The 15,362-nt window shown below is 29.9% G+C and overlaps 2 protein-coding genes across 2 annotated transcripts in view; both read right to left on the bottom strand.

The window, feature by feature from the left end:
* LOC119673288 (lipase member I-like) overlaps positions 1-15,362 on the bottom strand; it is a gene marked incomplete in the record, with an annotated part of 638,721 nt that overhangs the window by 316,597 nt on the left and 306,762 nt on the right.
* LOC119673287 lies at positions 4,446-6,089 on the bottom strand. The gene is made up of 2 exons (XM_038084551.1): positions 6,036-6,089; positions 4,446-5,970 (listed from the first exon to the last, which is right to left on the bottom strand). The coding sequence occupies exon 2, from the start codon at positions 5,921-5,923 to the stop codon at positions 4,754-4,756; it is 1,170 nt and encodes a 389-aa protein (XP_037940479.1). The 5' UTR covers positions 5,924-5,970; positions 6,036-6,089; the 3' UTR covers positions 4,446-4,753.

The raw sequence follows: 15,362 nt of genomic DNA, 5'->3' as shown, positions 1-15,362 counted from the left end.
ACTAATTAGTTTGTCAGAATAAACATATTATTCTTTTCTTATATCAGATTTGCACTTAGCAATTTCAGTAAATTCCTAACTCTTCTCTGAGAATATTTAATTTTATACACATGTGAACCATGTTCATATATGTCCTTATACGTATGAATATGAGTGTATATCCTTTTGAGCGAACTGTTAAGAAAGGAAGACTGTTGTTCATACAATCTTCCAGTACACACATATCTACATACATATGTTAAACGTCTTAAAAATGTGCACTTAGGGGTCTTAGCTTAACTTCACCCTTTTTTATTAAATGTATTTTCTTGAAGGGAGAATTTCTCAACACTTGCACAGGTAAGAATGTTTCTTTTTAAATTTCATTACTTCCTCAAATAAAAATAAAGGATTCGAGTTTCTTTTCGCACGTAATTAAGCATAAAAGCTTCACAAAAGTTTCCAATTTGATTACATCGCAGGCTTCTCTCACAAAATTAAATAAAATTAAATTAAATGCGCAATTAGCGGTGTTGACTGAAGGCAAAATAGGCGAGTTTCAACTTTAAGGAACGGATGGAACCATTTTTAGTCTTTAAAGGATTTATTGTACTTTAATATTTATTTATGAAAGTTTATGGAATATAAATCTCAGATAGTCAGTATGGCAATGGAAATCAACTGCATTTCACACAGCTTCCTTATCTAGTAAATTTTAGATTATGAGTTCTAAAGACTATTGTACTAAATCTAATACCGGAACCGTAAAAAAGAAGATTACGCAAAAAAGCATTTGATTGTTTCTTAATCCGACTAGTTTTTCATTCTTAATGAAACCTATAGTCTCAAGTTGATACACTTTGAGAAGGGGAGTTTTGTTTGGGGTAGCCACCTGAAGCAGCAGATTTCTTGTCAGAAATTCATTTAACCATTTTATGTGTTTTTTAAAAATTTGATAGAAATAATAATAAATCTAATATATTAAGAAGATACTTTAAATTTATGCATTGCTGACTAAACATTAATTCAAAAAGTGTTCATGTAGAAGATTTTCTGCTAACCTTGTCATCTTGTCACACTTGACATTCTTTTGTGCAAAATCAAATTGACTCAATTCCTTTATTTTAATGAACTATGACTTCCGCTTTATGAGGACAATTGAATTTTCGACCACTCATTAATCTTCACAAAAATTATTTATTAAAAACTGAAAATGTCGCTGAGATATCAGGTTTTGATTAAATTTCAGTAATGAAAAGTGCCGGCAGAAAAGTAACATTGAAACATTTTGCCTCAAGCAGATACATTGTCATTGACAACTTATTAAGAAGGTTGACTCTCGGTTTGCACTCTTCTTAAATGAAGTAATTTATCTTATTGAACTTAATGACATTTTCTGAAATGACAAGCGGAATGACAAACCATTGTTATTTATGAACTTTTCGACGTTTTACAAAAAGGATGCTTAATATCAGTATTTTACTCCATTTACCAAATAATTGTAATTAACATTATGAATTATATTCGAATTTAAGTAAGAAAAGGAAATATTATTGGAAGTGTGACTTAAACTACAGTGTGATTATTATGATAAAAAGTATTTCACGAAAATTCGGTACAGATTTATATTGAAACTATTTGAGTCAGTGCACTTGAGCACTTTTACTCTTTTTTAACTCGAGGTATTTTCAAAATCCCTCTTTACGCCTTGACTGGATTATTGTTTATCACTTCAATAAGCAATAATTGACCTCAGATCTGCATACCTCCCCGAGGAGCCTGTAACCTTCTTAGATTTGATAACGCGGTGTTGATAAGTGTGTCAGTTTTCGCAAATAATTTCATGGCTCTATCCTTTATTTATTTTTTGATCGGATCCATCTTATGGTCCCTGAGGATGTCATTCGTCCTAATGTACCATTTGCAAATATGTATCAAAAATAAATTAAATTCGATTAAACTCAATCTAAATATATGAAATATATAACTATCAGTAATATTATTATTTCTAAGAGTATGGGGACTTGAATAGCTTTCTGTTTCATAAATTACTAAATGTTAGCAGAGGCGTAGCTTGGTTTGGTGTTACTTGGTAAGCTAAATTTATAGTTTGATCCTTCTAAATTTATGCTGTAGATTATTTCTTTACCTTATAAAAACGATAAAATCAAAAGAAAAAATAAATTTAATTAAACAAAATAAGTTCTATACTATAGTATTTTTATAAAGTACTCATTTTCAAATAATTTCAACACGTTTCGTTCACTTCCATTGGTAGATACTTGAGTTGTGTGCTAATTCCTTCTGATCTCCTTTGGAATTCAGAATGATAACGGTCAATATTTTTCAATATCTTCATTCTCTTTTATTCTGGCAGATAAAGACTAGTATGTTTTGTTATCTCGCATTTCCTTTTCGAACATTAATCTAGTCTATAAAATTCAGAATGCAAATGATCATTGCATTCCAATATCTTACAAATATTTTTTTCTTGTAAATAGAATCCACAATCTTTGAATTGGTTCTTTGAATTTGAATTGGTCTTTGAATTGGAAGGAAAATATTCAATATATTCTAATATTTCTTTACTTCTTTTCTCTGACAAAGAGTAATATAACCCTTCAGTTAGCTTTAACAACTGTTTTTAATTTCCGATAATAGACATGTTACGTTGCTTCTATTTTTTTCGGGATAGTTATGTCCAGCATCTGAGCTTCTGCCCAAAGTTAAATCCATCAAACAAACATGATATCGGTCTCAACATATAAGAGATCTTGTGTTGTGTCTAAGTGTTCAATCCTTTACCTCTTAGGAGGAGCATAGGGTCGCACTACTATAAAATAACAAATTTTATTTTTGCATATTTATATCAATAGATGAATTAGCAAAAATGCAAATTAGAATATTCTCCCTAGAGAATAAAAAAAACACCAAATATTTTTAGCAAAACCCTTCTCTTCATAAAAATTCAAAGAAAGGTTTATACAAAACAGTACTTTATAGTTGGCAACAGAGTATCCACAGGGTATCCGCATGAAGTCTCAGAATATTTCTAACGTTCCTTTATATTCCGGTACAGTGTGTCCACTGCAAAAACTCTATGAGTGGTCCGCACATTCATTTATTTCAATAAAGATATTGTCCAACGTAAACACCTCCATGTATGCAATATGGACTGTGTGATATTAACTTTGATGACTACACATCATTCTGTCCATTTTGTCATTTTTTAAATTTGTAAAAATAAAGAAGTTTTTCGAACAGTAATGAATTACAACAACAAAAATTCATTTTATATTATTTTATTTAATTGAATTTTTGGCTGAGCATACAGCTGTTTCGAGTATTGACAAATACCCATCATCAGTGGCCTTGGAAATTATTCTTGTATTTAACTATTCGTAAATAGTTTTTTTAAGGCTGCAAATACCAGTGATTCAGCTCGTGCCCTGCCAAATTTCAAGCTCAGAGTCAGCGCTCCTTGTAGATGTATTATTTGTTGCATGATTTATATATTCTTTCTTATGTATAGAACCCAATCCAGGAACGTAATACTGAGTAAATCTTGTAAAAATGTAAGAACTAAGATTTTCAGCATTTTTTTCTTAAAGGAAAATTTTCACAAAAAGTTTCTCCCACTAAAACTTTCCCTTATAGATTTTAAGATATCCCTTTCATTACAGCATCTAGTCAATCTGTGATGTTTGTTGTGGTGCAGCACATGATTACAAAATATCTCTTCCAATATTTTTTTTTGAGGACACCCTTTTCAGATGTTTTCGTCTAGTATAGTATGTTTTCCTAATATTTACGCAGCTCTGCCACTGAATTCTATTACTTGTAAGTTTATAATATTATAATTTCGAATATATACTCCAATCTATTGATATACTACGTAAGTTTATCATAGTCGTCTGGCTTTTATTCTTTACTAGAATAAAAATCTTTGTTTGACTACACTAATCCAATTTAAGCATTTTTGGATTAGATACGGCGAAATATCTACATGCTTGTCTATAACTTTGCTTTTAATTTATTATACAGATACCTTGAATTACATTTAAGTCAAAACTAAATAAAAGGTAAACAGTTAAGCGCATTTAGATAATTGCTAACATCCTGTCAAAAATAGCTTAGCCATGTAAGTTTCTAACTGCAGAAAAGTTTCGCTTGGTCAACCCACAGCCATGAACAATTTATCGTGGACAGCCATAAGCGGATTAAAGTTTGTTGGCATGTCGGTTTGGTTTGGAAAATAGTTGCAATTGGCCTCACCTATGTACTTATATCATTAAAAATATAAGCGATAATTACATAATTACATTTAGGTAGCATATGTAAAAACAATCTAAAAGCATGTAGTAAAAACTCGATAATGAGTACATAATAGTCCGCAGTACATATGAATGTATACGGTAAAGACAGCTTATTACATATTTTGCTGACACGAACTAAAAAAAGCAGTATATATTAGTTATATGTGTTTATTTTATAGGTAGATTTCAGATATTTGAGTAGTATTTATAAATATACATAGCTTGAAATAATTAATAGACCATCTCATATGTTTTTATAATGTGTTCTATATATGTAAGACATAATTGAAAGATAAATAAATCAATTAATTCCAGACTCTGTTGTCATGTTGTAGTAATAGAAACTGTTTATAGTAGCATTGTAATTAAATACATAAGGAACTATAATTTGTATAAGCACAGAGGTCAATTAATCGTAGACTTCATCATACCATCTCCATTATCATCTACATTTTATCTCAGTTATTATCTTTATTATCATCTCCATTATCTTCATCATAATCATCCCTATTATTGTCGTCATTTTCATCGTCACTTATATCTTTATGTTTATTGTTATCATTTTCATTTTCATCGTCACTTACATCGTTATGTTTATTATTATTTTCATTTTCATCATCATTTACATCTTTATGATTATAATTATCATTTTCATTTTCATCGTCATCAACCTCTTTATGACTTTCAATTTCCGCATTTATTTTCTTTAAATCGCACCAAGATAGTCTTTCATAATCCTTTGCATGAGCTTTATCCCACATGTTGAAATTTCTTACTTCACGAGGTATATACCTCTCAGCGATAACATAACTGAAAATCTTTCCCAAATGTTTTAAATTGATAGCAAATGCTACTTCATGTAAATATGACTCTTTGTTCATTATTATAAAGTTAGCTCTCATATAAAGGCATTCTTCGTCGGTAAGGACCACTATATAGTTGCGTAGTTGAAATCGTTTTTCATCCAAAAAGAATGCAGAAACATAACATTCCTCATCACGCGATATATAAGGAACTACATGAACATCATTAATACGCAAGAATCCGCAATTGTTATCATAGAAGTCCTTCCTATTTATTGTAAGACAGTACTCAATATATCTGTAGAAATGTTTCACATCTTCCAGCTCAACGATTATCTTGCACTCATCCGGTATTATAATTTTTTTCCACAGCATATATTGAGACAGGGCCTTTACTTCGCCTGGTTTTGCAAGAATGGCTGGTACTTGTTCCTTGTACATCACACTGTTAATATATTTTAGTACATCACCCAAAAGTAGAGATTCAAATATTTCGGCTGGGCAGTAGGAGTATGTTGAACGTATCACAAATGGAATGGTATAGGTATAGCCTTGTGTTTTACTTAAATAATTTATTTGGCTATTAAGAGTCAATAACTTAGATGTGCTTCCAGTTTGTGGTTCATTAATAATACGTAATACTTTGTCTCTGTTTTTCATGTATTCCTTTTCATCTGGAGAGTTTTTAGAAGAAGATGATGTTGGTGTCTTATTATTAGTTTTTGTTCCAAATTGAGGCACATCAAATTTTTTTATCTGAATTTGTACTACACCATAAACTTCATGAAACTTTTTGATGGATGTGGGTGCTGCTTTTAAGTCCATGGCTTAGTAGTACAAATTAACATTAAAATTTGTGTGATATTAGACACCTGTTAGGAACAAAAATATATGGTTTAAAAATTTCAGTATATTATATATATTGAAGAATATTTACTTATTATGTGGCGATAATTGTTGAGCTGGATTAAAAAAACTGGCAGATTAATTATGCATTCTGAGAGGAGAAAGGAAAAAAAATTAAATTTAATTAAGTTATATAAAAATTTCTATTACTAAAAAAAAACTCAAGTTAAAAATATGCCATAGAAATGAAATTCAAGTTAAGCAGTCGAAAACACTTAATGGTCCCCATGATAATAGGTGATACCAGGATTGTATGGACATATCAATAAAAACACTTGAAATTATCATAGAAAACTTAACAAGACACTGTAAACTAAAACACCACCTTACGAGACTGGTCATATATACGGATACAAACTGTAAATTCTGCGAAGAAAATTAAGAGTCAGCCACATATGTGCTGTTTCCTGGGGATGCAAATCCTTACTAAGAAGGAAATAAAATTCTGTCAAGTAGGTTCTGCACTAACAGCGCTTAGAAATGTGTTGTAAGCCCGTTGAGTCCATTACGCAATAGACCTGATCATCGCAGTGTCTCATTCTCACTTAAAAATATATAAATAAATAAGAAGTCCAAGACTTTTTATGAGATTTACTTAATGCGGCGTTATACCCAATTCATACTACAAACTTAAGGTTTCCTGCAGAAGAAGATGAAATCAAAAGTCTGCACTTACATTTTTCATTTGCTTTTAGGACAACTGAAATCAAATATTTCAGTTAACATACGACCTGAAATAAGACCGATAGCCCACAAAAAATAAAAGAATTTACATTTACGACTCTATATTGTACTCACTTTATTTTATATGAATCAGTCCATGATTAATTGACCTCCAAATTTCAAGAAGCTTACATTAATCTAATATGGAAATTAAAATAAAATATTTAAATAAATAAAATTTTCATATATTTTAAACAGCCTACTAAGAATTTACAAGAAACTGGAAGTATCTTTTTTTTTTAAATTCACACTCTTAAAAGTGTATCTTTCTCTCTTATTCGAAGAGATGGTGGAGTATGAGGTAAGTTTGTTATTCATATTTTGACTCACCTCTGGTACTGCTTAGGCCCATATTATGTAGAGTGTCACGGGTACGTCAAAATTGACACTTTTTAGTCATGACTAAATACATATTACGCTGAATGTTACATCAGTTTCTCAATTTTGTATTTTTACTGCACTTTCTTTGCATATACCTAGGCAAGATTGAAGCATTCCATTATGTTGGTCTAAGAACTAATGAAACTGATAGTCTCCCAAATACATATTGTCAACAAATAATTTATCTTATTAACAACGCGGGTTGGAAAGATTCTCATGACCGAGTATAAGACAATAAAATATCGCTTATCCTCTTTTTAAACAGAAGTGAAAGCTCTGCTGTCACTCAAACCCACCAGTCAACAACATCATATTAAGTTGAAGAGAAGAAGAATTATTCCTTCTTTAGTTGGGGCATCAAAGTGTTTCTTCTTGACTTACTCTTTTTGCTTCAATGAAGATTATCTATTACCTCTTTATCTGTAATTGATATCAAACTTCCTAGTTTTTAGTGATTAAGTCTAATTTACCAGTATCTCAGTTGCACTCTTGTGTTAATTCTACTTCTGAATATAGAATTGCCAATATTTATTTCATTTTTAAATATTTTTAAAACATTCGAGTATTTCAAGAAAGCCAGCCACAAGATTGCATCTGTAGGATACATAGTGTAACGAATTATGGACATTTTGTGACTATCTACTATATAAGAGAATGGGTATCTGCGTTTTAGTAGTTAAGTAACAAGTATCTTTACTTAAGTACCCATTTTTTATTTTTAAAAGCAGAACTATCCTATAGCAATCGCAGTCTCGTTTGAATTATCTAAAAAAATATTAGTAAAAATAATTAAGCAGCAGTAAATATCAATTTCATATCACCAACAGTCTTCACATCACGCCACAAAAAGAAACACAAATGTTAATAAATATTTTTCCAACTCACAAAACTTCCTCACACAGGATGTAAGGAGTGTTTTTATTTTTATATTTTCACATTTTTAAAACACAAAATAACTCGTGTCACAAACTGAGGTCGCGATTTAGCAGCCAGAAGATACTCCAGTGACCCCACATAAGTGTTCACCCAAACCTTACGTGCTGGGACTGCAGTTTCGGCTCCTTCTGCTGCATCGCCACTAAATGCCGCTGTTGTCGATGTTTCCATTTGCAGTTTTTCCACAAAAACATTTCTGAATTTATTTCGAGATCGTTACTACGGCATTCATGAGTGGAATATAAAATATATCACACAACTCTTCCAAGTTTCTATCCTTTCCTTGCCTTGCCTTTCCGTTCCTGCTGGTTTTGGTACTTGAGAGTTTTGTCGCATTTTTACACATTTTTGCAATGTCAAAAGCAAAAGTTTATTTGTACATAATTTGCACTTGAATGGCTGGCGGAGTCAGTTTCTGTTTTTGGGATTAAGTCAGTGAGGTGCTTTCTAATATATTCGGTGTTGCTGCGGTTATTATTGGCAATTGAAAATAGTGGACGATTCGTTGGAAAGTTGTTTGAATAAAGTCATTTCCATAGCTTTATTTGTTATTTTATTAAGAGTTATGGGTGGTGATAGTGAGGAAGCTCTCAAATTTTTATCATAGGTAGCTGTTTAATGTTTGGATTATTACAATGGAGAATAGATTGCAACAACTTAAAATTTGGACACTAATATAAATGAGCTCTCTTAATAGTATATATTGTGTAAATTTAATGTAACTTTAAATGAAAATAATTCATCTGCGAATGTGACATATACGTGTGGATAACATCTATATCTATATATCTATCTATATTAACAAATATGACAATACAGTAACACACTTTTAGTACTATCTTACCATATATAATCTTGGCTCCTTAAGAATAATTATTGGTGTGCAGTCGCGAAAGCTAATACAATATAAAACTCAAACCAAAAGAACCTTAAAGAAAAATTCTATTAAAAACTTAATTTTTTTATAGATGCATTAATTTTCTTAGTACGAGCGAGTATTTGAAAACTAAACAATTTTATTTGTAGACCAAACAAAACTACACGACACATTTTCAATAAATTTAAAATCTAATTACGCGCTCCATTTCATAACGAGCGACTACGTGAGCAATTTTCCATAGAAAATTCCGCTGTTGAACAAATGCAATGGAAATAAAATTTCGCAAAATTGGAAATTCTATTATCAAAACAGAAATAAATTTAAGTAGGAAAAATCCGATCCTAGCACCAGTAAAGAAATCGTGGTGAATTTTAATTGTTAGCTTTATATATTGCTATAAATTTTATCAAGCAAATCCTTTTCCAACCCCCCAATAATAAAAATTCGTAAATCTACGAAAGTTATAACTCATCTTCCCCCAACATCAAACTCACTACCAGATTATATTGGTTTTTGGATAAATTGTAGCAGCTAATAGTGAAAGACTGCCCCAACAACTTGTTTCGTTCATACATACTATAATAACGTCCTTTTATCTGGCTTAGATAAATTTAAAAATCCAAACACTTATCTTTCTATCCGTAATTTAGGGAATGTGATTTTAGACGAAAGTTTTTTACAGTTCACTGGCTGTCTGTCTCAACTCATTCTTAAGACGTGATTTTAGTGGGTTCAAAACTTAGACAGAGGCTTTTAATGGTTCCACGCTCAGTAAAAAAAAAAACTCTTTTTTTACCAGAACCGCCGACGACAACATATAGAGTATTGAAAAAGTATATTGGGACAAATAACATCGAATACAGATATATATCACTAGGACAATGGTAACACATGGTCTTCTGCAGCGGCTATTCATCTCTCATCTTATCTTAGTGGTGAATGGTCAAGCCTGGATATCTTTCTACATAAATATAGTAAAAGAATTGAATGAAGACTTGATTTATTTCGATTCAGTGTAAGACCATTAAAAAGTGTGACTGGGTTGGTGGGTTGGATATTTGGTTAAAGTGGCAAGCCGTCAGATAATTTGCAAGCACCTCAATTAGCGATTTTTTGCCATTCAGCTATCCCATTCCTTGCAAAAACTTTTAAGATAGAAGAATATAGACTAAATCCGTCCCGTCGAATTTAGATAATAGTCTGATAAAGTGTCAAAAAAGTACTTTCCTAAAAACCTATTTCTTCTGAATGCTAAAGCCGAGTATTGACAGAGGAAGTATTTTATGGTTTCTGCAGATTTTCACAACTTCTGCTGCGAAGATTATGAGGAATTCGCAATTACTCTACGTGTGTACTAAAACACCAATGACTAAAAGGAACTGCAGTAAGCCTTGCAGGAGGAGGACTATGTAACATAAGAGGGCTATGTTAACCGGAAAGTTGCAGATGACTTAAGTGCATTCCATTTATTAATGGCAAGTTGAAAAAAGTGGATTTAAGTACTACTCCTAATGGTCTCTAGTGGAATATAAGCCGATACCGCTTGGGAAGCATCTAAAGAAACACCAGAGCGAGCTAACCGACAGCTTTCTCGTTCCCTTCGATGTTCCCCCAGACTTACTTACTTTTAATCACTTATTTTAATTATTTTAAAATAATTACTACAATTTTTATTAATAAAGTAATACTATTAATAATACCAGTTTATTCCAGATTTGGCTATAATATCCTACCATTAGACTATTAAAGATCATTTTTAAAAGCAAAAATATTTCAATAATAATCTTTTTCCAGAAGGAATGTTTACACGTATGTCAAGTTTTAAAATTCTTTAAAATCAACTGAGCAAAGAATTTGATAATATTTAGAATTGTTGGAAAATACATTTCCTCATGGTTCAGTAACTCTGTAAACACAAATTTAGTAACGAAACAGGTGACAACGACATAAGGGAGCTCTGTCGTCTACAGAAATATTTCCATATTAAAAAGGATTTAGCATTTTGAGAGAAAGATTTGTTGGCTTTTCATTGTCATGTTGTGCTGTTGAAGTTACTGTGAGATGCGGTTTTGTTTCTAGCATCGCAAGCTGTACAATAAATCTTCTTAAAATAATAAATAAACAGTCATAGTAGTTATAGTACTTATTAGAGCTGTGCAGCTAAGCTGAGATTCCACTACAAATGTGCTTACATACGAATTATGTGCAGATTGCAAGGAGTAATGCTCTCGTCATTTTACAACCCAAAGGATGTTAAACTACAATAAAAAAAAAATTGGATTGAAGCATTTGGAAAATTATGAGCACTGAAAAATTGTGATATGAAAGTATTAGTTAATTTATGTGATAATACTTCAAGAAGTACAAATTTTCAATTTAATATGTCATGATATTTGAAACTGGCAACTTATTTGGATGAAATGTAGCTTTTGTAAGAAAGAGAGAGTCAGATACATAAAGTGATGAAATATATCTATCGTAGAATCAAATTCCACAACATAACTACTTCAAATATAACTATGTCAAGAAAATGAAATGGTAAAGAAAATAAAATGGTTATGAACTGTTTTATCTGGTACTATAATATTAAAAGATAATCCAATATTATTACTTTTAGAATATTTCTTAGTAAATGCAGAACAAAGTGCGCTTATCTAAATGAAAAATGTCTAAATGTACTAAAATGAGTTAGATTACATACCTTTGGTTTTAAACGTGATTTATAGAGAACGGTGCAAAACCACAAAAAAAAAATTTAAGACTCGAGCAATTAGATCGCTGCACTCACTATAGGCTAATTGATGTCATCAATCTCAACAATCTCTCAATAAGTTTATATAAAAAGATTAAGAATATAATGACAGACTCTACATTAATGAAGGCGATTTATCAACTCATTAGGTAGTCGTTCAAAGGTTAATGTAATATAATAAGTTATTTAAAGGTTCTTACACGACACTAAACATGGAGTAGGGCTGAGCCTACTTTCCCGAAACTTTGTGCTTACCGGCGTTTATGGCGGCCGAAAAAGTTTTTATGCTTGTGTCCAGGTTAATCCAGTTCTAGGCTGAATTCGCACTAAATTTTTATTTACTCAGCAATAATTGAATTGAACATTTTCATTTATTGATGTAACAAAAATATATTTAGTATTTAACACACAGTGTAATCTGTGCCAAAGGTGTGATAATAAAAAGCTTGAAGCTACATATTCGCAGACTTGAACCGTTGGATTACTTAGTGTCAGTAATCAATAAAACGATCACAATTAATTCCTGCAATATTAAAATAATATTTTTATATATTTTTTCTGTTAGGCTTAGGTCATCATAATTCATAAAATCAACTCAATTAGAAGAATAATTAAAATAATAATAATGCAATTTTTTTTGAATGCTTACCTTTAATCTCACCTAAATATATTTACTTATTTAAAAATAACAATTCAACAAATTAAAATGGGGCACAGACCACAATATCGTAATTTTCATAGAAATTATAATTGAACCACAATTTATGCATTTTAAAGATAAAATTAATCTTTTATTCGTTTTAATAATTACATTTTTTTATTTGATTTTGCTTATTGACTCATTAAACACAAATCAGTTTTTCAGTACTTATTATTATTTAATTGGAATTTGATTTTGGGAGCAGACTGCGCATATTTAATTAAAATCCGAAAATCAATGAATTTTTTTTTACGATGGCATCAATTAAAATTAGGTTCAATAATAATTGAATTTAAATATAATATGTTAATGATGTTAAAATTAATTTTTGTTGTAAAGTTTTATTAAATAAATATGTAAAATATCACAGGTGAACTGAAATGCAGGTAGAAAAACGGGAAAAATTATGCATCTGAAAGGTATTCAAATAGTTACAATTACACTATAGTAGATAATTGTGAATAATTAACTAATTTTGAGTTCTTTTTCAATCTGTTTAATTTGATAAAAAGTAATTAATATTTTCTATATTTTAACTGGCACCAAAATCGGTTAGTTACAATAATCCTTAAAAGATGCAGTAACGTAGTGACATAGTTTTCAACCCTTTCAAAATCTAATCTAATCTGATCTAGTATAAGTGTAGGTAAGAGATAAAAAAAAAGTTACAAATAGGGGATAAGCACGCTGCTGCAGATGTAGAAGACATGGATTCATCTAGACTTCAACACACAAAATACCGGCATACATTTCGATCGATCCAAATAGTCCAAACAAATCTGACAGACGTCTTTGATGATGTATTCAGCCGTTTCCAACTGCAAAATTTCTAGGTTCCACCAGTTTATTGGTTCTTGCATTTGACTGAAACTAAGTTTTATTGAAGTTAAAATAAAAACCATCTTTAAAAGCAATGTAGGATGCTCATGAAGTGATAAGCCGGATCAGGCGATCTGCAGATACTACAGAAAAAGAACCAGTTTCATTAAGAAAAATAAGAAAAATTTTCCTTTAAAACTTTTTGATTGCAATTCTTTTCCCCCTTTTTATTTTTTTTTTAACAATTTATGACACATATTTATTAATAATCATTTAAGTTAATTAACTTTAGCTATTTTATTATTATTTAATTTTTTAGTTTCTATTTTTTTAATTTTTATTTTTTAATTATTTTCGCGCTTTAACTATTATTTTCTTCAATTTATATATTTCCATTTAATTGAATACTAACTGCCTGTGTAAATGGGGTGAAGGGGTTAACTTTTTAATTGCCTTTCTAAAAAATCTATAAGAAAGTTTACTTTGTAATGAAGATAAGTAAATAATAGTTATAATATATAAGTATAGTTATAAGTAATAGTTATATAAATTTTTTTGTTTATATTAACTCAATTACAGGCTATAATAAACTTGTCAGTGGCGTATACATAAGGGGGAAGGACAATACACTACAAAAACACTCCTTAAAAATATTTTAAATCCACTTCAGCACAATTCTGACTACGTCACTGTCATTCAACAAATGTATATTTTCAATAAAAGAATTTTTTAATAGTCTAGTAGGTAAAATATATCAGAAGATATTATTGCAAATAAAATTAAAAGTAGAGTTAGAATAAAATATATAAACTATAGGTTGTGGGCTATAACAAAAAGGACAGATGGATATCAAATCTTGAGAGTTTTGAATGTGCAGTACGCAGTCAAAAACAGATTTGACATTGTTGAGAGATGCATGATGGGCTCTATATTACTTGATATTCACTGGTATTTATGGAGTTGTAGCTTAGGTTATAGATTGACCATTCAATTGCTTTTGCGTTCTCAATATTAAAATTAAATTATTAAAAATAAAGAATAAAACTAAAGTATATTTATTTTGCATTACCAAATGGTTTATTATTTCAATGCAATAGATTTTGAAAGTTAAAAATATAATAGCAAAATATTCAGGAATTAATATTTAAATTTCTACAAAATTTACAGAATACAATCGTCAACATTTTCGTTAATCTGCATTATTGCAAAAATATATGCAAAATGCTATCGAAGAGGAATTGGTAAACTATTAAAAATCTTAATGAATTTCAAATAATTTCTTGATTGCAAATTCTTTGTTTGGAGAAATATTTTTACTTGTCGTTTTATTCCTGATAAGTTTCATTCATTAAAACAATAGAAGTCCCCTCAAGGGATAACAAAACAAAACTTATTTACTCTTATATATCGAAAATTAACAACAAATGCTTTTCTGCTGCCATTGTGTATGCAGTATTCGGTATTCGGTATTCCCAATGGAACTTCAAGGAGATGTGTAAAATTTTAATTAAAAAAGTTGTAAGGAAAGAAAATTTTAAAGTTTAAATAAATTTTATGTATATCTGTAAATGCTAACAAAACACGAAAATTTATTTTCTTTAATCATTAAAAATTTAGTAGCATTTATCAAAGGATGTTTACGAATAAAAAAAATTATATACATAATGTAAATATATTAAAAATAAATAAAATATAAAATTTGATATTATACATGTAAGAAATGAATGTCTTTAAATTTTATTATAGTAGAAAATTGTGAAAATACTCATCATATACCCAGGAATGTGTATTAGATTCAGTTTCCTCTAACTGCCAATTGTGCTGTTTTGTGATAAAGAATCCTGAATAGGACGAATAATGCGAAAGCCGTTTCGAATCCTTTTTCACTAAGCCTTTAAACCTCACTTTTTATTCCGGAAATTCAAATTTTTTTGCACAGCAATTAAGGTTAAAGAGTAGAGCTGAGTAACTCTAAATACTATCTTGAAGATATTCCATTGATTTTTGAATTTGAGTTTTTTTTTATATTTATAACCTACACTGCAAACAATTATCTTAAAGTTTTTTTCGTCCTTCGGTTTGTAGTAGTTTGGAGATTTTTTTCACTGTGGTGAAATCGATGCATTTAATTTTTCTTTTGTCAAAAACTACTAAAGGATATTAAAAA

The sequence above is a fragment of the Teleopsis dalmanni genome, chromosome 1 (genome assembly GCF_002237135.1).
Source record: "Teleopsis dalmanni isolate 2A chromosome 1, ASM223713v2, whole genome shotgun sequence".
NCBI lineage: Eukaryota > Metazoa > Arthropoda > Insecta > Diptera > Diopsidae > Teleopsis > Teleopsis dalmanni.
The sequence above is the reverse complement of the archived record's forward strand: the minus strand, read 5'-3'. Positions and strand labels throughout refer to the sequence as shown.

Bases quoted from the DNA above. Each gene is read 5' to 3' on its own strand.
- LOC119673287 (XM_038084551.1), bottom strand. From the start codon at position 5,923: ATGGACTTAAAAGCAGCACCCACATCCATCAAAAAGTTTCATGAAGTT.